The sequence below is a fragment of the Phalacrocorax carbo genome, chromosome 2, assembly GCF_963921805.1.
Source record: "Phalacrocorax carbo chromosome 2, bPhaCar2.1, whole genome shotgun sequence".
NCBI classification, from domain to species: Eukaryota; Metazoa; Chordata; class Aves; order Suliformes; family Phalacrocoracidae; genus Phalacrocorax; species Phalacrocorax carbo.
The window spans coordinates 111,602,269-111,625,800 of NC_087514.1; the positions used below are offsets into that span (position 1 = coordinate 111,602,269).

The 23,532-nt window shown below is 38.0% G+C and overlaps 1 protein-coding gene across 3 annotated transcripts in view; it reads right to left on the minus strand.

Annotated features, from left to right (window-relative positions):
• SUGCT (succinyl-CoA:glutarate-CoA transferase) overlaps positions 1-23,532 on the minus strand; it is a 332,529-nt gene that overhangs the window by 177,818 nt on the left and 131,179 nt on the right. For all 3 annotated transcript variants that reach the window (XM_064443856.1, XM_064443854.1, XM_064443855.1), the window contains one exon: positions 17,299-17,401. In XM_064443856.1, the coding sequence (XP_064299926.1) occupies positions 17,299-17,401 (103 nt within the window). The remainder of the gene's footprint in view (positions 1-17,298; positions 17,402-23,532) is intronic.

A 23,532-nucleotide genomic window follows, 5' to 3' on the forward strand; every position in this document is an offset into this window, starting at 1 on the left:
GGAAATGCACAAACTGACACACAACTCTTGCCACCATATGCAAAGCTGTGAAGTTAGCCACACTGCTGAAGCTTTAAATCACTGACTTACTCAAGACATACAAAACTGTACCAATTTCAAATACAGGGAAGCATTTTTAAATGTTTAATATTAAACTGAGTTCATAGAATCATAGAATGTCCTGAGTTGGAAGGGACCCACAAGGATCATCAAGTCCAACTCCTGTCCCTGCACAGGACAATCCCAAAATTCACACAATGTGTCTGAGGGCGTTGTCCAAGTGCTTCTTAAATATGGTCAGGCTTGGTGCCATGACTGCTTCCCTGGGGAGCCTGTTCCACTGCTCCACCACCCTCTGGGGGAAGAACCTTTTCCTAATATCCAACCTAAGCCTCCCCAGCACATCTTCCTGCCGTTCCCTCGGGTCCTGTCATTGGTCACCAGAGAGAAGAGATCAGCGCCTGCCCCTCCTCCTCCTCCCCCCCTTGTGAGGAAGCTGTAGAACACGATGAGTTCAAGTCAGCTGCAAAAAAACCAAGTAATTGCAACTGTTTCAAAAGCATGTATTATTTCTACAATACAGACAGCTGGATTATGAAGTCAGGCTTTCCATCAGAAAGTCAATTTTTTATTAAAAACTTCTGTTTTAAAAGTAGCATTTGAACAAAAATCTAGAGCTTTGGCATAAATCTTCCAAAGAGTATGGAAAGTCAGAATGCTTATGAATAAATTTAGAGAAAAAAGTGAGCAAGATTTATTAAAAATATGAACTTTATGTTTGGCAAGAAGTTACTTCTGAAGTTTCTAAACACCAGAGCTATGTGAGTAATTCCTAGCCAATCTCAGACCAAAAATTAGACTAACCAGAATTAGAGGTAAGGGAAGAGGCAAGAAAGCTGCTTCTCCTCAGTATGAAGAAGAAAAGATCTTGTTTGGACAGCATGAGTTATTCTAACTGAACCAAGGACAACCATTTATATATCCCTGCTCTGAAACACTTCTGGACTCCTTTCATAGACCCTCTTACTACTTTGCTTGTCCAAAGTAGCTGGTGGGTATCTTGCAGTTTTCAGCTCTTTGGTAGGCAGCTCATTAGATCAAAACAACGGATTACTTTGATTAATTTAACCTCAGTACTGATATCATCCCTCTTTATGGGGACAAAAATCACATCTTAATATTATCATAAACATAATAGAGTAACACAATATTTATGTAGCAATCATCCTTCTGAGTGGAAGGAAACATTTTTTCAGAGCTCTCTTCTGAGCCAGGATACAGTATATCAAAAGAAAACACTTCTTCGTCGCCTTACTATTTTGTTCACATTTAAACTTTTGACAATATTTAAAACCAGTTAGTGAATTTGATACAAATTACAAGTAATATTGTGTTCCAGAACAACACTTCTAGTGATTGATTCACCAAATCACTATTCATTTTGAAGTCTGTTCAGTTTGGGCCCCTCAGTACAAGGGCATCAGGTTGCTGGAGTGTGTCCAGAGAAGGACAATGAAGATGATGAAGGGTCTGGACAACAAGTCTTATGAGGAGCAGCTGAAGGAGCTGGGGTTGTTCAGTCTGGAGAAGAGGAGGCTGAGGGGAGACCTTATCGCTCTCTACAACTACCTGAAAGTAGGTTGTAGTGAGGTGGGTGTTGGTCTCTTCTCCCAAGGCACTAGCAACAGGATGAGAGGAGATGGCCTCAAGCTGTGTCAGGGGAGGTTTAGATTGGATATTAGGAAAAATGTCTTTACTGAAAGAGTGGTCAGGCATTGGAACAGGCTGCCCAGAGAGGTGGTAGAATCACCATGCCTGGGGGTGTTAAAAAAAAAAACGCGTAGACGTGGCACTTTGGGACATGGTTTAGGAGGCACGGTGGTGGTGGGTTGATGGCTGGACTTGATTATCTTAGAGGTCTTTTCCACCCTTAATGGTTCTATGATTCTTTGTGCAGTATGCTTCCAAATTAATTTCCCTGTTCTGTGTGCTAATACAAGGGCAAAAGGAAACGGCCTCAAGTTGCGCCAGGGGAGGTTTAGATTGGATATTACAAAAAAATTCTTCACAGAAGGGGTTGTCAAGCATTGGAACAGGCTGCCAGGGAAGTGGTTGAGCCAACATCCCTGGAGGTATTTAAAAGACGTGTTGACGTGGTGCTTAGGGACATGGTTTAGTGGTGGACTTGGCAGTGTTAGGTTTGAGGTTGGACTTGATGATCTGAAAGGTCTTTTCCAACCTAAATGATTCTATATTTCTATTAGCCCAATTCTATTTAGCATAATTGTCTTATTAAAAAAGCATAAGACAATACAAAAGAAAAAAAAACAACCTGCTTTTAAATTACATTTTCCTATCAGGAGAGAAAATCAGGCCCATACATCAGTTTGTTCAAGGAAGCAGCGAATAAATGTTTATCTGTTGAATACTTCTTTGCTAGGAAGGATACATGTCAGTATGACGCTACACACATTAGGAAGAATCCTTTGCTTTGGTAACAGAAAACATTGTTAGGTCGGAAAATATACTTAGTATTTTACTTTCCTGAGAACAGCTGCAATGACTCCAATACAGGAGAGTAAGTGGGTGAGGGGAGAACGTCACTGTTTAACTTAACCAACTAAAACATGCAGCCACTAAACAGAGAAAACATGATGGCCATTATCAGCTACAGCAGTCTCCCTATGCATACTTTTACTACTTTCTGTAACCTCTTCAGAGTTTTTGAACAAATGCTAAAATTAGAAAGGAAGCAAGAATTTTGGACATAATAGCTTTGGGGAGATTATAACTTACTTCATTTAGCATAAATAAAAAGACAGGTTTTCTAAGCAGGGACAAATTTCACATTATCTTTCAACCTCTGTCATCATTTCAAATACAGCTAAATCAAGCTGTAATATATTTTACATGCAATTTTAGACTCTTTTGGAACTTCAGGCAAATGTGATGTTTTACGAAGTAACCACACAGAGCAGCAGTCAAGGCTTCTCTGCAACAAGACTATGTTCTATTATTCTATAATTGGTGAAATAGTTCATAATTACACTTTATACATATAAATTTCAAGCCTTTAATTGCTATGTATAGATTTTTATACTTTGGTATAACATTTATTTCTTCCCATTTAATTACATAATGTGTACATAATGCAGTAAAAAAAGTTCCTGACAAAAATCTTGAAAAAATACTTCATTTTAAAAACATAAAATCTATTTATGAATCCTCAGTTACTTCTGTTGTCACCTGCTGAGCAGTCAAGACTGAGTAATTAGCACTAAGCTCTCCACACCCCCTCCAAAAAGAAAACAGTGGCCTCTATAAATGAATTGGTGATCTAATGTTAAATACTCATGTCAAAGTATATTCTACCCACCCAAAGACTGGCCTATCTACTGGCAGTTTCATCATAAAAAAAGGCAACCTGTGAATTACCAAACCAAACTCAATGGCTATCTCTAGAGCAGCTGCACTGCTTTTACTGTACTACATCTTGTTGGTTTTTTGAACATCCATATTGCTTGGATACTAATATTTTATATCAATTTTCAATTCAGGGCATAGCTAAATACAAACCCTGTTCATACCTAAGTAAATACTAAATCTCAGTCACCCCTATCACCCTACTGACTTCTGAGATTATGTAGATGGTAGGTGAGACAGCTACTAGAGCTAAGGTAGCGGCACCGGCTTTCGCTCCTCTGATTTGACACAGGTCAAACTGATAAAAAGGCAATAATCTCAAAAAGAGCGTGCCTATAGTAAGAGTACATCTGCCTTTCCTTTTGAAGCAGCTGAAGGTTTGTGTCCACAGAATTCGGTATGTTCAAAACAAAAATTCACTTAAAACAGACAAAAGGGTTGAAAAGGTGCTTTGTATTGTGAAATGACAGTAACACTTATTCCTACACCCTTTCCTAGATGACTTGTAAAGATATAAACTATTTCCACATGCTTTCATTTCATGTTTATTTTTCCATCACTCATCTAAAAAGAGAAGTAAAATGTACAGTGAGAGTGAATGTGTTTTCATTTTGCTCTAAAATAGGAAAAATGCCTGAAGTGTCTTCTACAACAGCAAATATGTCACAAGGAACCTATAGTTTGCAGTTATTTTTGTAAACCTGCTCGTAATGTAGGATAGACTTCGATATTTACTTGATTAGCAATTGCACTGGTCTTGCTGTGCCATTAATTTCAATTAGAATAGCTGTTTGGCTGAGTAACGTTTTAGGTTTTTAGATTCTGAAATGACATATTCAGAGGAAAAAGACATGAAAGTGTGTTATTTAATTTTCCAAATATTTTGAAATTTCACTGTGGAGACACTGAATGTCACCCTCCTTTAGTAAGGTAGGATATTTATAATTGATATATTTATAATTGACACACGTTGTAACGGCATATTTACTGGAGTTAGAGCTTATGACAGAAGAAAGGCAATTAAAAAAATCAGTCTATATTAAGGATGTAACTTGTGTTTCAAAACACACAATTTACAAAAGCCTCAAGTATACATTCCTATTAAATGCATATTCTTTCAACCTAAGAATAGGATATAACACTGAAAAATCCAGCAAGTTCTTACAAACAATAGGGCTTTCTCTTTTTCCCAGTATATCAGTTTAGGGTGGAGAATAAGGAATACGAGAACACTGTATCAATATAACATAAGTTCCCGCTACAATATGCTACACAATAGGGTAAGTTGTGTATAAGTACTACATCCAGAAAATACACATCGTATGGACAGTGAAACAGAAATTCCAGATTCACAAGGGAAATGTTAAAAACAAAGACTCAATAGTTTGAAAAATACATAAAGATAAAAAGCAATGCCATCAAAGTAGTAGGAATAAAGCATCTGCATGCTGCACACTGTCAGCAATTTTCAGTATCAAGGTACATAGAAGAAAAAATGAAAAGAGTAATTTGCTACTGCAGGTTTTAACATGAACAAATAACATATCCAAAAACAGCTCAAGAAAGATGGTCGATTCCTATGTAAGACACATACATTAAAGGTCAGATGGCAAACCTATATGGGAAACTGTGGGATGTAACAGATTTCTTTATCAAGATCATGATCTCAATTAATTTGGTACAAACTGCCGAACAAGAAGTCAGGTTTATCTGCCAACCGTATCAATAGAAATGGATAATAATAACAACTTGATAATTTCAGAGTATGAAAGATGCTGTCTCCCTTCTGAAAATAATTATGCCAGTCTACAACTTCCTTGTACCCTGTACATGGTAGCCCCTAAATCTAAGGGAGCATCATGACATTTGAACTGGGGGGGGAAGGGGGTTTGCACACTCAAGCTGTCAGTAAATATTCTTCTGACTTCGTGATTTCTCGGGGTAAGGGAAGGAAGAGGGAGTTTTCTCAAAATCTGTTATTACATAACTGATTTGAACATCAAAGTTTCTCAAACTCAAAACCTGTATCTTGACTGAACAGAGACTTCAGCTGTTTTAGAGAAATGGGTAGTCTTGAGCATCACAGAAGAACGAGAGAAATCCTAACTTCTCCATTTTTTGTTTGTGACCCTGTGGAAATACAGCATCTGAAAGAACAAGATGTGCAGATACTAAATGGTGTTTCTGGTCATGCCTACCTTGGGTGCAACTTAAGGATTGCAGGAGGATGCATTTCAGTTGCCCGCTCCGTCCCAAGGGAGCATCAGACTACGTTTGGCAGAAGCTTCTCTCCAAAAACCAGCTCATGGAAATAGCAACCCCTTAAACTGGTCCTCACAGGATGTTAGGAGACATAGTGTAGCTCTTGAAATTCCCAGGTCCATCTATCAACCTATATTGCCAATACATACAGTTCGTCGTGGATGATGGACACAATGTTTGCAACATTGGCATCAAAATAGCAGGGAGGAACTGCTAGGAGGGGGTTTTGTTTGCTTGTTTTCAAAAGACGCTCTTTTTTTTTACTACTACTTTTTTCTTAGAAATTAAACTGGGATCTGCACTGTAAACACCGTCTGCTTGGCATCTCAGTTTATCCTTTCCTCATGCCATTCCTAAACTTGGCTCAAAATTTGAAGTACCATTCTCTTCTCTCATATGTGAGTCAGGATTTCCATATTTAATACTACCATTAATCATCTTCAATGCACTACCTTCACATTGAGGTGACTCTTTCATTACAGGAATGTCTATTTTAATAGGCATAAAAAATATAAATACATTTTTCTCTTACGTAAGCTATGATGTTTCAGATGTCATTCTAGACAATTAAAATTCAATCGGGTCATCCCAAAAGCCCGTTGGTAAACCTGATCAAAATTTGGTTGTTTTTTTGTTGTTGCTGTTGTTTTGGTTTTGTTTTGGGTTTTGTTTTTTTTTAATTAACAATACACCTAGATTGCTTTTCAGAACTTCAGAAAAGTTCTGAAGAACACCTGACCTCACCAGCAACATTGATCAAGATTTGTATGTAATTCAAAAGACGTTTTACCCCTAAAACATATGCTACAAAATTACACAACTTCTGTTTTAAATTGCTATAATTAAATGCTACAGTTGCTAAGTAGCCAATTGAAATTGTGTGGAGAAAGTTTCAAGATGCAGCTGGCTGCTCAGAGTGTTGACATCCAAATGCTGTAGCCAGTTTTAAGCTTAGGGTGAGTTCTTTAAAACAATGGTAATAATGCTCCTGGCCTCAGTGACCATGCACAGTGAGGAAATACTTCCTGCTTCTTTACAAACTGTCTACTTGAATCATACTAGAAACCTACATGAAACTAGTCAGAGATGAGAATGAAAATGGCAATGACAGAGAAAGCTTGCCTGACTAATTAATGCCTTTTTGTGGTCGTTGGAAATCTGAATCTTCAAATACCCACTCCTACTCAGCCTACGTACTTGTCTTTTCATGGCTCAAATATTCTTCCTTGTCAGTAAGAGGCACAAAATTAAAACAGTATATTTTTTTTAATGTTATTGTGCAAGTACAATGCAAAGTGAACATGTCAGCATCTAATCTGAAAATACTTTTTTTTCAGCAGTGAGCAGGACTCCAAGATGAACTGAGGCTGAAGACAGTGGGAAATCTCATAATTTCAGGATGATGGGCCAGGGTCATGGCTTGAGCTAAGATTTTTAAATTAAGTTGAGCAGTCAGGAAAAGCAGCTCAAGATCAAATGACAACTAAAGCCTGATCTGCATAGTTTCTGCACTTTTGTTGTTGTTGTATTTTCCATTTTATTTTCTCCCTTACTGGAATACATATATCATAATCTGAAGCTACTACCACTTGAGAGATTCTGAAGTGCAAGATGCCAAATGCTTATTCTCCAGAATATCATTAGTATTTTCATGACTACAAAACATAACTCCCACTACAAAGGTGCACCACGCTACTTATATCGATTACAAACCAATATATTTAAAAGTGAACAGGACCTATGACAAACATCTACCCTTACAGTCTCTGAGAAAGAAAAAATATATCCAGGCTATCTTCATATAAACTCCAAGACAACAAGGTGGCAATTGATTTTGAAAACATAAAAATACAGTAGGAAATTTTAAAAGTTACCCTTTCTTGGAGGGAATTATATACTGAAGCATGTCTAAAATTTAATCTCAAGTGCCAGTGCTTACTATTGATTCTCCTATAAATTTAGCTAAGAAAATGAATCTACATCTACTTAAGAAAAATGGTGTTTTCTTACTTGATTTAGTATGGTCTTGTGAGTTGGGCAACCAGAAGGCAATATAGTCAGTCTTACAATTTACATACTGTGGGGAAAGCAAAGAACACCTATTTTTAACTGACCATTACTTTGTGATAGTGATTCAGTGAATGCTCAGATAAAAACCACAAAAAACCACCCACTTCTAAAGAATCAGTTGAATCAACTGCTTCAGTATATAAACTCTCTTCAGGCTGTGAGACTTGATGGGATATACATATACATGTATTTCCCCCTTCCCATACACATAACAGACTTGACGCTCAAACTTTAAATAAATGCAACATCTATGTTAATTAAAAACTCTCTTTTGACCCCATAGTTACACACTTTACATGAACAGAAGTGAGAGCTGGGCTCACGCTCTGTGAGGGGTTTCTAAAAAGTTACCCATCATCTAGCTCAGTACATCTTAAATTTGGATTGCCTTATCCTGAGCATACTCTGGTAGTGCGAGATGCCATATATGGCTTCTTTGAAACCAATAGACAGCACTTTGATGAGCTGCAAGATTAGGGAAACAGTGTGTAACTCCTGCAAGGACAGAAACTAACCCAAGAGTTTGAAATGCAAGGGATGTGCATTATGGGCTCCTAACACTAAGCCTAACAAAGACTGACGTTTCAAAAACAGTGGTTTTTTGCTATTCTCTTTGCTTCAAAACCTGAGCATGGCTTTTTGACAGATCTCCTTCTAGAAGAGAATGCCCCAAAAGCCTAGGTTACTTTCTATACTTTTGAATTGCCATGACTGCAATGTAATTTTTAAACACAGTTTACTATTTTATGAGAATGGACCTCTAATGAGATGCTTTCGAGAACTTAATATTCTCTATAACCAACGAATACTTATGTTAATCTTTTCTCAGTGGAATGCATGCGCAAATAGTACTAGCTAAAGACATACCATTCATATATGTGCACATTTAAAAGAAATTAAAAGAGAGCATTAACATCATTTGCTTGCATAAAAGAAATACAGTACAATCTTTAAGTGCATGCTTGACTTTTTTCCTGTCAGGCTCTTCCCTCATTCAGTGAAAGTTAAAGGTATTCAAGAGAGGTTTTATTTCTCATAAATAAGGTGTAGCTCCAGGTCTTATTTTAATATATATCTCACTCAAATCACATAATTAAAAAAAATTAATTTCCCAGAGGGTTATTTCTCTGGTGCTCTCACATTAGAAGCTATACTTTCCAGAAGCCTAACTACTGCATCTTTAGAATCATAGAATCATTTAAGTTGGAAAATACCTTTAAGATCAAGTCCAACCACAAACCTAACACTGCCAAGTCCACCACTAAACCATGTTTCTAGGCACCATGTCTATATATCTTTTAAATACCTCTGGGGATGGTGACTCAACCACTCGCCCTGGCAGCCTTTTCCAATGCTTGACAACCCTTTCTGTGAAGAATTTTTTCCTAATATCCAATCTAAACCACCCCTGGTGCAACTTGAGGCTGTTTCCTCTTGTCCTATCACTTGTTACTTGGGAGAAGAGACCAACACCCACCTCACTACAACCTCCTTTCAGGCAGTTGTAGAGGGCAATAAGGTATCCCTTGAGCCTCCTTTTCTCCAGGCTAAACAACCCCAGCTCGCTCAGCCACTCCTCATAGGACTTGTTCTCTAGACCCTTCGCCAGCTTCATAGCCCTTCTTTGGACGTGCTCCAGTACCTTAATGTCCTTCTTGTAGTGAGGGGCCTGAAACTGAACCCAGTACCGAGCAGAAGGGGGTGATCACTTCCCTACTCCTACTGGCCACACTCTTCCTGATACAAGCCAGGATGCTGTTGGCCTTCTTGGCCACCTGGGTTGCTAACTACCACCCCCAGGTTCTTTTCTGCCAGGCAGCTTTCCAATCACTCTTCCCCAAGCCCGCAGCATTGCATGGGATTGTTACGACCCAAGTGCAGGACCTGGCATTCAGCCTTGTTGAACCTCATACAACTGGCCTAAGCCCACGGATCCAACCTGTCCAGATCCCTCTGCAGAGCCTTCCTACCCTCCAGTAGATCACCAGCCAACTTGGTGTCGTCTGCAAACATACTGAGCATGCACTTAATCCCCTCGTCCAGGTTACTGATAAAGACATTAAACAGAACTGACCCCAGTACTGAGCCCTGGGGAAAACTACTTGTGACCAGCTGCCAACTGGATTTAACTCCATTCACCACAACTCTCTGGCCCCAGCCACCCAGCCAGTTTTTTACCCATCAAAGAATATGCCCAGCCAAGCCCTGAGCAGGCAGTTTCTCCAGGAGAATGCTGTGGGAAACTACTCCAAAGGTGTTAATAAAGTCTACGGCCACAGCCTTTCCCTCATCCACTAAGTGGGCCACCTTGTCATAGAAGAAGATCAGGTTAGTCAAGCAGGACCTGCCTCTCATAAACCCATGCTGACTAGGTTGTTGTGCTGCCTCATCACCAGGTTTTCCTGTACATGCTGCATGATGGCACTCAAGATGATCTACTCCATAACCTCCCCTGGCACCAAGGGGACATTTCAACATTTTCAACAACATTGCATTTTAAAATGACCAAATAATGCTTTAAACAGTTTCGTTTACATCCATAAGAACTCAGTGCTGCTGCATATTTAGCATATGGTGTCATAGGCAGGTGCTCAAAAGATGAGGCACACACATTTAATGACCACCTTTTAGCAGTTCAACTGAGTGACTTACACAAAACTACATGTGAACCATGTGGCATACGCAGGAAAAGATTCCTCTCTGGCACTCAACTTTCATAAAAATGAAGCCATATTTCTGCAACCTCTTACCTCTTTCACTACTTTTCGTATTCTGAATCAAAGGAGTTATGAATCTGACAGACAACAACCTGATTTACAAGGCAGACTAAATGCTCTCCTGCTCAACAGTCAAGTTTATCCTGCACACTTCAGGAAGAGGGTACAGCAGAAAGATGCTACTTGATTTAAAAATATCTTAGTGCTTATGAATTAGAGATTCTTCTACAATAAAGTAGTTGGTGAATTTTCTCATGTTTGTGTTGTTCTTATTTATTTATTTTGACATTTTTAGAAATAAAAATTCAGGTGTTGAAAAACTACACTTTATCTAGTGTAGTTATACAATTTCTAATCTAGGTCTTGAGCAAAGCTGACACCTTTGGGCTCACAAAACACATAAAAGGACCAGAGTATGTGGTAGCTTGTCTTTTGCATGCACTGTCTGGGACTCCATTCCTCTTTATCCATTGCCAGCTTCTCTCCCCCACCCTTTAAAACATGGGACAGCAAATGAGCATATCTATGTCACAGCAGTCAACTTTCTGCCCAAGGCTCTTTGCAAAAGAACTAATTCTCTAAAAGTGAAGAGCAGAGCTCCCAGGCAAACAACAGGTGTAAGAGTATGTTGATATGGTAGACCAGATTTCTGGAAACTTATCATCAAATATAAGTGGATCAATTTATCAGAAACATTTCCAAATGAACTTCAGACTAAGGCAGACAGCCAGCACTGGAAATTTCAGATCAAACTATTAAATTCGGCAAAGTTATAGGCAAGTGAAAACAAAACCTCATCTTAGAAAGCATTGAACTACCTCCTTTACCATTATTTTTCTTATCTAGACAATAGATGTATATTAAATGTGTGTACAAACAAAAGCCTATCATTAATATAAAGATACATTCTTATTTAGAACCCCATCACATCTCAAGACTTCTCCACCATAAGCTATCTGCCTAACATAGTTAGAGAAGATAGGTAGGCCAGACAAAAACATGGTATAACCATAGGCCACTTTTCACTACAGTCAAAATTTAAAAAATACTTCCTATTACAATATTCCTCATACCAAAACACAAATGATGTCTCATTTTGAGCCCTTCCTACAACATCTGGATATAGAACTCTCTCATAACACATATACACAATTATGAAGGCTTTATAAGTGGGAATCACATACTACAGTCTTAGAATTAGATTTTCCATTTCACTTCTTCAAACTATGTTCCATTCCTTAATGCTTTCCACTATAGAAAAAAATCCACTTTCCTAAATTTCCCACAGACTAAAAGCTTGAAAACATTTGTAATTTAGTATAAAAGAGCTACTTTTGACAAAATTAAAGGGTTAGGTATGGTTGGTGGTGTGGTGGTCTTTTTCTTCACATAAAATTTAAAAATTGAAGTAAAAAGTTGGCTTGAAACACCAAATCAAAGCTAGACAGTACACATTTTCAACTCAGTAAAAGAAGCGGGAATAGAGCTGAATTTCTGTTTCAAAATAGAATTTCATGTTAGACACCTTCGTGCAGATGCTTCACTTTCAATGAATTGGCATTTGTAAATGGAAAAAACGTTTCATCAGAAGATTTCCAACTAGTTTTAATACTTACTTAATAGACACATGCAAAACTTAATTCCTCTCTTTCTCTTGTCTGTTAGGAATTACTTCCAGACACATCGTATTACTTCAGGCCTTCATCAACTGCTTTTCAGTTGCAGAAACCTCTATACCTAAAAACTCCCTGCAGTATTATGGACATGAATATAATTTCATTTGACTTGGGACAGCCCTTAGTGGGCCACAAAAGCCTACATCAAAGAATAGCAATTAAAACATGGTCATACCTAAAAAAAAACCCACACCAACAACCACCATGCAAAGATGACTTAAAAACGAACAGACAAAAAACCCCAAAATACCGAAAAACAACACACTTTAACTTTTGCTGTTCTGTTTGTTCACAACACTGATTGTAGAAGCTTTTACCAGATGCTAGGAAATTTTTGCCAGGATGTGTTCAAGTGAAACTACTTCCAAAATAAGAGATGATGTGGAGGTTAATAAAAAAAACTACCACCTTCATAAGTTTCCACAAATAATAAACTTAAAACATCAGATAATTTCCAGCCGTCAGATATTTCAATACTTCAATATACTGTGGGTTTTTTTCTGAGGCATATTCAGAGAAATGGCTAAAGGAACTGTAATGGCCTTCTGGGACAGGAAGACTAAGGTTTCTGTAAAAAATGTTAAATTAATTTTTATAGTGATGCAAAGTCAGGGAAGGGTTGTTAAGGGATGGCCTCTTGCCACAGGGTGGAGTTTTGTTTTGGTATCCTTTTAGAGTCTGCAGGTGTTTGGCAGGAGCTGAAATCAGGGCCAGCTGTGATATTTCAGCTCCGATATTTCCCTCCCCATATTTCTCAGAAGTGATGCATCAGGGTGATGTCTTACACCTGATGTACTCAACTTGTGTGGTATGACTGTAACTGCTTAGGGGGGGTGGGGGGAAGGGGAAGTACCACCGCATGGCTTTCATAGTTATTTCCAGCTGGCAGCATTCATATAGTAAGATTCATCAACATGAATGGATTTAATCTGGTAAAACATCAGGTGACGAATAATTTATTAAACTGCCCATAATATTTCTGGATTGTTTTGTTGCTTCTTATATACGCCAAACATTTAATTAAGTAACACTATATAAGAACTGTGAAAGACGTTATATTATGAAAGAGGGGAGGGTAATGTTTTAAAGAAAACAAAAAAAACCCTTCAGTACCCTCACTTAACCACCTTTGTTCTTTCATTCTTAGCTGCAGTACAGTGTGTACCTGGTTTTGTGTTGTTTTATCTTTTTGGAGAATTTGAATAGTTTCTATTAAAAATGGTATTCTCTTTTAAGTTTGTTTTGTTTGGAAAACCTCAAACCACATTGTATTTCATACACATGTTCCCCAGGGTATGTTAAATGGGACCATACTGAGGTCACTAGTAAGATTTTAAAATGTTTTAAGAATTCCTTTAATGTTTGTACTATCTTGGCCTGGCTAAGAGAGCACATTTTTAAAAAATAGCTTAAAAAGTTTGACTATAAAAAGCCTCATTAAAATAGTCTATACTATACTTTTAAGAGTTTGTAAGAACTTTCAGAAATATTTTTTCCTCCCTCTCATTTTTAAGAAAATTGTTCCCTTAACTAGAGAATCTGCTCCTCTTTCTCTCAGCCTTTTCATCCATACATGCACAAGTACACATACACTTCTATCCACAGACTGATTGACTTAACAGTACAAGTGCCTGCGGTATTCATTTTAACTTCACAAATGAATAAAAGATTATAATCAGTGGGAAAAGTGGACATTTCACTCCACTCATGGAAAAAACAGTATCACCTGGCACTCCAGCTTAGTAAAAAACTTCATGTTTTTTGGCAGCTCACTTGGAGTATGATTGAAGCTGTTAATGATATTAACAAAATGTCCTGGGATCAAAAATGTGTTGTTTTATCTCAGTTTATATAAGAAGTTATACAAACCACTCTTGGCCTGCAGAGTTCTGAGGTCCTTCTAGTTAAAATGAAATAAGATTTGAAAACATGACCCACCTGTAGCTAATTAAGTTCAATTAGACCATTTCAGTCACCTCCTTTACTTGTCTTTCCTGTCTTCTCAGACTTCCATTCCTCCCTTGCATTATTCTGAACCCCTCCCAGGATTTCCGTCTTTGGCTGGTACCAGCACAGCGCACCCTTTGCAGCATTGCTGACAGCTGAGCTGGCATATGCTTTGACAATTGTTGATGTCTGTGCAGTGCATCTTGGTCACTAATGGTGTGAGACTGCACTTACAATGAATGCTGGCTGCGTTATGGATAGCAAAATCCATAGATCAAATAGGAAGACCGTGGCAATAAAACGAATTTTTTTTAAAAAAATCTAATTGTGTTTAGATCCAATTCTGCTGGTAACACCCAAAATGGAAGAGGTTAGCAAAATCCAGGTATTATCTATTAGAGGTAGATTAGCTTTTGTGTGTATTAAAGTAGCACCACATTTGATGTTTTTATGGGGTCTTTGCAATGGTTGAAAGCAAATGACTATGAAAAGCAGATTACTGTGTTATGATACATTCTCTCCTTTTATATCACACTGTTTGTTGTTATAGAGAATTAGCAAGTAAGGTTATTAAATGTAAGTTGAGTGGCACATTTCCCAGAAGTGCATTTTGTGTTCTAAACTGAGCCTGAAAAAACCCACCATGTTGTAATGGGACCACTGTGAAGAATGATTACAGAATTCTCATCCTTAATGACCAGATTGAGCTTTACACAGCAAGAAAAACCTTGCTGTGATTACAGTATGTTGATGATGATGGGTGCTGGTCTTTCCCTGTTATAACTGGGATTTCATAGTGCAGAAGATACCTAGATTATGGATTCTCAGGTGTTGCTAGACTTCTTCCCTAGTCTTACACATAGTCTCAGGGCACTGTTATGCTTTTTGAGGTTTCGGAAACCAAAATTGCAGACTGGCTTATGAAAAAGCAAAGCTATACACAAGCACACGTGTTTATCCCAGACACGTGCTGTCTACATAGCAACAGAAGGATGAGCAAGTGGAGGGAGACTGGGCAAGGTACAACAGCAAAAACTACAGTTCACAAGGAACATGAGGGTGAAAAGCTTTGCTTGAACTGTCCCTAAGCCTCTAAATCCATGCTGTGCGTAAGTGACTCAGGGCAATGAAGCCACCCGTGAAGGTCTGAAGTCTTTACCATCGAAGTAGAAGTTTGTGTAGAAATTAGAAAAAAATACTTAAGAGGCTCAGTATACTACTCTCCAAATTGATTGTCTGCTGGATGGCCTTTCAGATATGTAAAGGTGGAGTGGGGGACTTAATTTTATATGAGATGTAAAGTTAATACCTTGCCATAAGAGCAAGACCTTAAAATGTCAACACTTTTCCATATTTCAAGAAATAAGAGGAAAGAACTGCAGTCATCTTTCTTTTTCCCCCTCCCCTTGCACAGAACAATAACTGAGAAAATGCTTAAGGAGGCAGGCAGCACCAGAAACAAATGTATAACATGCAGCATCACCACAAATACTGGCATTTCATTTCCAGTAGTAATAAGAACACAGTGTCTGAGTGCCACTTGTTTCAGAGAAGGGTGTAGAAAAGACGTTTTCAAGCAGTTCCATGAAGGAAAAAAAAAATAAAAATTAAAAGACATCAGTATGGTCCTTTACAGGAAAACATTTTGAAAATCCTGCCATATGGTAGTACCTGACTGCAAAGCACTGTGATACCTTTTATGGATAGTCTAAGTCAGGTAACAACCAAACATATATAGATAAATAATATATATAATTATAATATATATAGTAATAATATATATTTAAAATATTTCAATGAATTCTAAGAAGAGCAAGGTAATCAAGCTAACCTCTTTTCAATTTGGGAGGTAATGGCAATCGCACAATTTACTATGTTTTAAAAAGCCGTCCCTTTCAGAGTGGGTCTGACTTAAAATTCACAGCATCAAAAAAAAGCAAAGAATATTTTTCCAATGTTGCCCAAATACAGCCAAGTCAACCACATTCTGAGCCAAATAAAGACTCTTGCTGTATGTTCTTCAAAGCCCAACCTTAATCCCTGTGAAAGTTATGAAGTGCAAAATTTGGCCCATGCACACTTCACAGCATGGTACTGCATCATTTTAAGGAGAAAGAGTGTATTTATTTAAGAAAAAAACTTCTTTCCTTGCAGTAGCCTAACAAATATTGTCTTGTACCTCTAAAAGTATAATAAACATATTTATAACAAACATTTTTTATAAATACATTCCTTCATGATAGAGATTGTTTTGCCTGTTCTTCCTTCCCAAAGACTGCAATTGTATTCACAATCCTCACAAACACTTCTTGACAGCAGACATGGACATGTACAAAACTGGCTGTTTACCCCCCCCAACAGCCAATCATTTTTCTGGTTATTAGAAATTAATTTCAAATTGTTAGAAATTAAAGGAGATTCATCACACAATAGAATAGCCATAAAACACTGTTGCACTATTCAAGACAGTATATTTCAGTTTGTGTTGGGCCCTTTAACCATAACCCCATAAGCCAGGGGGTGAGAAGAAGGGGAGGGATCAGGGAATATGCAGACAGTGTAAGTCTAGAGATACTTGAAAGTAAAAATATTGTTTATAACTAAGTATAGATGCAATTCAGTGAAAGACTTCAAATTTAAAGTAAGTAAATAAATAGAAAGGTGATGCGTTCTCAGCCAGGGAAATCACCAGGCCAAGAAAAGATTAAAATCTTTCCGCATATGACTTTTGTGCTTCATTTTTTCTGTTTCCAGACAAAAAGTTGCCTATTTTTTTTCAAACAGTATACATTCTGGTTATCCATATGCCATAGAGAAAATCTGTTGCTTGTGGACAGCAAGAAAGGTACTTTTCTGCATATTTGCCTGACAAAACGCAATTACATAATATATTACAGTTTCTTTTCCTATTTTACCAGCCATTTTTGAAAGACAGACTCTGTACGAGACATGGAATAGCTATGGTTTAATGCATTATGGCAAAATCTGTGTTCCCAAGCATATAATTCATTTAAGGGTCTGTATTTATTTCTATTATGCCAAATTATTGGCTTAAATTCAATGGATTAAATTTAACTCAAATATAACTCAAATCCCATTTTAAAGTAGCTGAAATCAGGTCTGAGTGGCAGGAAAAGTGATCATTACTCAGCATTTGTAAAACACATGTAATAATGTATAGAAGAGACTTGGTGAGAACCAACCTGAGGATCCGAGAATACTTGCTGCATATTGTTGATTGGGCCATACGGAACCCCGCTACCATCAAAGAGCTGCAGCCATTCAATCGTTGCTTTTTCTGAAAACCTAAGAGCAAGTAAGAAGCATGTGGTTTCAACTCCGTGCTTTCAGATTCTGAAAAATGTACAGCATGTCTCCTCCCTCTCTCACTGCTTCCATACTCTTCCCCACTGATTTCTTCCCAGGCAGCACGTCTTTCAACACAATGAAAATGTACTACACGTGTTCTTCGGAAATACAAAACCCAAAGACATAGGGGAAAGAACATAGCTGAACTGACTTCTATTTCTATCTGATCACCTGGAGCAATCCAGCGATGATGTAAACCTAAATTGATCAGCAGTTTCAAATGGGGGTCAATGGATTTCCTCCAGTCCTTAATTACACTAACGTGCCTCATGTTTTTTATGTACGTATTTAACAACAAAAAGATAGATATAACATGGGTACAAGTCTAACATATGACACTGCTCACTAAAACCTGATGTAAAGCACCACAGTGTTTTTCCCTCTGTTATATCCAAAATATATGTCAGGATTAACAGGCACAATTTTTTGTCAGATAACAACAGATTACATATTTATTTGTTGTGTGATTGTATAACCTATCCTAAGGACATCCGGTTCAGCCTATATGCACTAATGCCCATGCTGGTGCACACAGAGCTGCATGTCCTTGTACCACATACAAAAAAGCTCAGCTTATTTCTTTATAAGCATTCAGTTCTGTAACTGGTAGCACCACTGTTTCCCCTTTTTGCTAGATACTTTTTCTTTCCTTGTCTGCCCAGCAGGATTACATACATGATGAAAATACACTCTTGAAGCAATACCAGTCACTGGGAGATGGTATTTTCTGCAGCCATCTGGGATTCTGAACCAAAGGTGAACTTATTTGGAGATCATATCTTAAATTTCACAAAGGTAAATAACATAGAGGTCTACCAGATTATTAGAAAGGAAGGATCTACTTCATCATACGTACAACACTGCAAAGAAATTATGTGTGATATAAAGACCTGAAGAAAATGAAATTAATAGAAACCTTAATAAGTGACACTCAGTTACCAGCATTCTGTAGCTCACCAGTTCAGGGTTCCCTAAGTGTTATCAGGAGCAACATCAGTAACATTCAACTTTACTTCTAGCATGTCATTATGCAAAAAAAACCCTTCCAAGGCTTCTGACAGAAAGTTAATAAAGACAAAGCCCAAAAGCGCAAAAACTGCTACATCAAGTAAGATGACAAACTTTGTAAACTTCTTTTTATACATATGCAGAGAATGGCTGCAAAGTATTTCATAATACTTTTAGAGTAAAGAAGAAAAAAATAGTGATGGTGACAAGTTACAGTTTTATGAAATATATGGCACAGGTCTGGGTCCAAGCTTTGCAGTTAATGTCTTTCTCCCTGTGCAGGAATGACTTCCCCAAGCTTTGAGGGAATAAATCCTGATACCCGATGCATTTTGCATTCTAAATAAATAGGAAAATGTACAAGTTTTGCACTGCTTTTCCTCAGAAATAGAAGCTCACTCCTGCTGAATACACGTGAAGTTAAGAAAAAAAATACTAGTAGAAAAGGAAGGAACCATAATACAGAAAAATCAGAATAAAAGGCTTTAAAAATGCAAAATGTATTATAAAGTTAAGCATTACTTGTGAAGAAATGAAGCATAGTGAAGCATCACTTCTAAAGAAAACAGATATAAGATTATTGCACTATTCATTTATACACTTCATTGAATATTAATTTCTAATCAGCTGTAAAGATAATGCCACTCTTGGACACATCTAGAGTCCATCTTTGCTGACTGTACCTAGAACCAGGCACATTACTCAAACTACTGCACAGTGTAAATATGATTCACATGAAAAACTGTTTCCCATCAGTTACTGGTACTATTTCTACAAAACTGTGCTGATTCTGTGCTAGCAACTGAGCCAGTTCCCTCTGAGATGCTTCATAATTCATAGCCCACTAAATCCCTTTTTATAAATAAAATGCTTTTTTCAGCTACTACTTTTTCTGACACCTCAACCTCCACTACGATCTCATTTCTAACAAAAGACAGCACATCCACAACAGGACTCTTGGACTCAACATCATAACTTTGGTGCTGAAGACCATCACTAAGAAATTATTGCAACTCTTAGTATTTGTAATTAATATTAGTAAGGAATATGCCCTGCTATGTTATGTTCCTTGTATTTCTTTCTTAGAAACTGTTATAAATATTCTCCTGAGTTAAAAAAAAAACCAAACTTGTGGATTTAAAGGATAGTCTGAAAGTTAAGTCTTTTCAACAGGAGTGTCAGTTATCTACATCTGCATAATCAGAATGCTACTTCCTGATGTCATGGTAAATCTGAATAATTTTCAAGACATACATTCTTCTTCAGTAACATCATTAAGAGTGACTCACTATACACTGAAGTAAGTACATGTTTTGCAGAATTTCCACAGGGTGTGTGAATTTCTGAAATTCTAGCTTCTGCTTAGATTATCCCCTCCTATGTAACAGACAAAAAAAATTACCACAATTTTGTAGAAAACAATTAATGTTCTGTTTAAAAAAAACACTTGTTTTGAATGGACCTAACAATTGTCTTAATCTTACTTATTATTTATTGGTGGTTGGAGAGAATTCCTAAAAGCTTTAAACTCAAAGATGTAAAAATCCCACATTCTATGACCCTCAAAGGAGACAGACGGCATTGTCTCTTAAAATTGAAAATCTTGACCTAAATCTGATGTAGAATAGCTTCCTTTATTTGTGGTAAAAAGAGGCTGTTGAGAGCATATTGTTAAGCAAACTATATAAGAACAAAACAGATCACCACCGCTGCCAGTAAAGGTCTATTATTCAAATTTTGAGAGCAACAGCATGCAACCGTTTGGTTCATTCAGCTGGTTTTTATATATTGAAGTATCTGTTGTGCAGTGTTAAGGGAGAAATACTGTTTTGAAATTTGTTAAAATATAAGGTGTGGATAAAAAATGCCCAAGTTTACCTCTCCGATGTCCGCTGCACAGGCTGCACAAACTTTGAATTGGGTTTTTTGTTTGTTGGTTGTTTTTTGGGGGTTTTGTTGGTTTTGTTTTCTCACTTGTATGTATCATTCCCTCCATCTAAATAAAATTTTTACTAGCACTTACACAAATAAATACCATAAGCTTTCCTTATAGCAAAGGGCTGATGTTTAGGTTGCTAGGTATCAACTGATATGATGGTCAGCACTCCAAAATATCAAGTAAAGACCTTCAACAAAAACTTCCAAGAGAAATAAAAGACTGAAATTCTCTCCTGTAAATCAAAAGCTCTATCAGTGGGAATTTACTAGGCCTGGCCAATTCTTTTCCCCTTAACACTTGCTTTGAAACATTTTCCTATGCTTTGATATTGCCTTTTCTAAGTAGCCTACTTAGTATACAATTTCCTTTTCTCACCTGAAAAATGTACAATGTATCTGCTTTCTTTCAGTGGGGAAAAAAGTAATTTTTATATACATAAATAAAATAACTGATGGAAACACGTATAAGGCTAAACAATGGTCCATCTTCCAAACTTAAGCTAGTAAAAAAACATCCAAGTCTGTACAGCATCTGAAATCTGAAGCATGACAATTGCAAATGAATCTGTATCTGTCCGTGGAGCCTCAGTGATACTCAGTGGCTGCAGGAGAACTCAACCATGTGATTCACACTACAGCTTCATATATTTCCAGATGAGTCCCTTTTCCTTCTAAAATGCTCCATCTGTTATAATCACATAAATGTCATTTAAATTATCTGTGATTTATTTCTAGAATCATTTTCAATCTGTAGCTTAGCTTTCTACAAATATTACCAGTGTTTCAGAAGTTCAGAAGAATTTACTTTTTACTGTATTAGTCTGTGATATGAAGCTTGAATGCAGGCTCTTTCTGAAAACACCTCTGAGGAAAAAAGAGGTTACGTGCCCCAGTGGAGAACAAATCCATTGCTACGACCTTTATTGCAAATCCTGTAGTAAGGCTTACTTCACTAAAAGAGGTAGTAGTCACCATGATGTCTTACTTGCATTTTAAGCAGTACTCTAAGCCTCCTCTGCACTGAATTACACAGCACTCATGAAGCTACTGAAGTTGCCATATTGAAATAAGGCATCAGATTCTGAAACATTTAACGTTAAAAATAATATTTTTAAGCATGAAATATAAGAATAGAAAGCATAGCATGAGCTGAACTAATTGAAATGTTATTTCATGGGAACAAATCCAACTAAATATATTTCTCCTCAATTCGTAAATCTAGCAGGCACCATTAAATGAGAAATGGTAAATTTAAACTACACACTCAGTAAATTAATCAAAAAACATTATAGCATAACATAAGAATTAGCCTCCAAAATTAAAAAAAATTACATATCAAATAAAAAGGGGTTCTCCTTATTTCCTTACAGAAACCACAAGTGTAGTTTTGCTTCTTCAAAAGCAAGACCTAAATTCCCTCCTGCTTTCTAACAAATTCTAATGAAAAAGGGAGAATGGATCATTAATTGCAAAAAAAGGGGGTGTCTGCTTGACTTGCACAAGTTGGATGAAATGGCTTTAATGACTTAGAAAGATACCCGAGTTCTATTAAAGTGTACTATTTTACATCCTGTTAATTATTAAAGTAAACCTTTCTTTTTTAGCAAATATCCTGTCTTTCAATGAAATAGACTTCTAAAGCATGAATGAATCCACTTTGTGTGCATTCTTTGCATATATCCCATTTTTTCTGTTTCCTAGGAAACCTTCAATCATTGCTACATCCTATGTGGAAGGGCATGCATGTTTTTATAATGGATAAAACCATCCAATTCCACACAAAGTACGTTTCAAAGAACTACTGAAGCAAAATACTGCTATTTCCTATAGGAAACTTCATAGAATCGTTAAGGTTGGAAAAGACCCTTAAGATTGTCGAGTCCAGCCACTAACCTATCACTGCCAAGTCCACCACTAAACCATACCCTCAAGCACCACATCTACCCTTCTTTTAAATACCTCCAGGGACGGAGACTCAACACTTCCCTGGGCAGCCTGTTCCAATGTCTGACAATCCTTTCGGTGAAGAAGTTTTTCCTAATATCCAACCTAAACCTCCCCTGGCACAGCTTGAGGCCATTTCCTCTCGTCCTATAGCTTGTTACTAGGGAGAAGAGACCAAACCCCACCTCGCTATGACCTCCTTTCAGGTAGTTGTAGAGGGCAATAAGGTCTCCCCTCAGCCTCCACTTCTGCAGACTAAACAACCCCAATTCCCTCAGCCGCTCCTCCGAAGACTTGTTCTCTAGACCCTTTACCAGCTTCATTGCCCTTCCCTGGACACGCTCCAGCACCTCAATGTCTGTCTTGTACTGAGGGGCCCAAAACCGAACACAGGATTAGCGGTGTGGCCTCACCAGTGCCGAGTACAGGGGCACGATCACTTCCCTGCTCCTGCTGCGCACACTATTCCTGTTACAAGCCAGGATGCCGTTGGCCTTCTTGGCTGTCTGAGCACACTGCCGGCTCATGTTCAGGTGGCTGTCAACCAGCACCCCCAGATCCTTTACCTCCAGGAAGCTCTCCAGCCACTCCTCCCCAAGCCTGGAGCGTTGCATGGGATTGTTGCAACCCAAGTGCAGGACCCGGCACTTGGCCTTGTTGAATCTCATACCGTTGGCTCCGGCCCAACGATCCAGCCTGTCCAGGTCCCTCTGTAGGGCCTTCCTGCCCTCCAGCAGGTCGACACTTCCACCCAGCTTGGTGTCATCTGCAAACTTACTGAGGGTGCACTCAATCCCCTCATCCAGATCATCTATGAAGACATTGAACAGGACCGGCCCCAACACTGGGCCCTGGGGAACACCACTCCTGACCAGCTGCCAACTGGATTTGATTCCATTCACCACCACTCTCTGGGCTCGGCCGTCCAGCCAGTTTTTATCACAGCGCAGAGTGCGCTTGTCCAAGCCGTGAGCAACCAGCTTCTCCAGGAGAATGCTGTGGGAGACAGTGTCAAAGGCCTTACTAAAGTCCAAGTAGGCAATGCCCACAGCCTTCCCCTCATCCACTAAGTGGGTCACTGTATCATAGAAGGAGTCCAGGTTAGTGAGGCAGGACCTCCCTTTCATAAACCCATGCTGGCTGAGCCTGATCCCCTGGTTCTCCCTCATGTGCTGCGT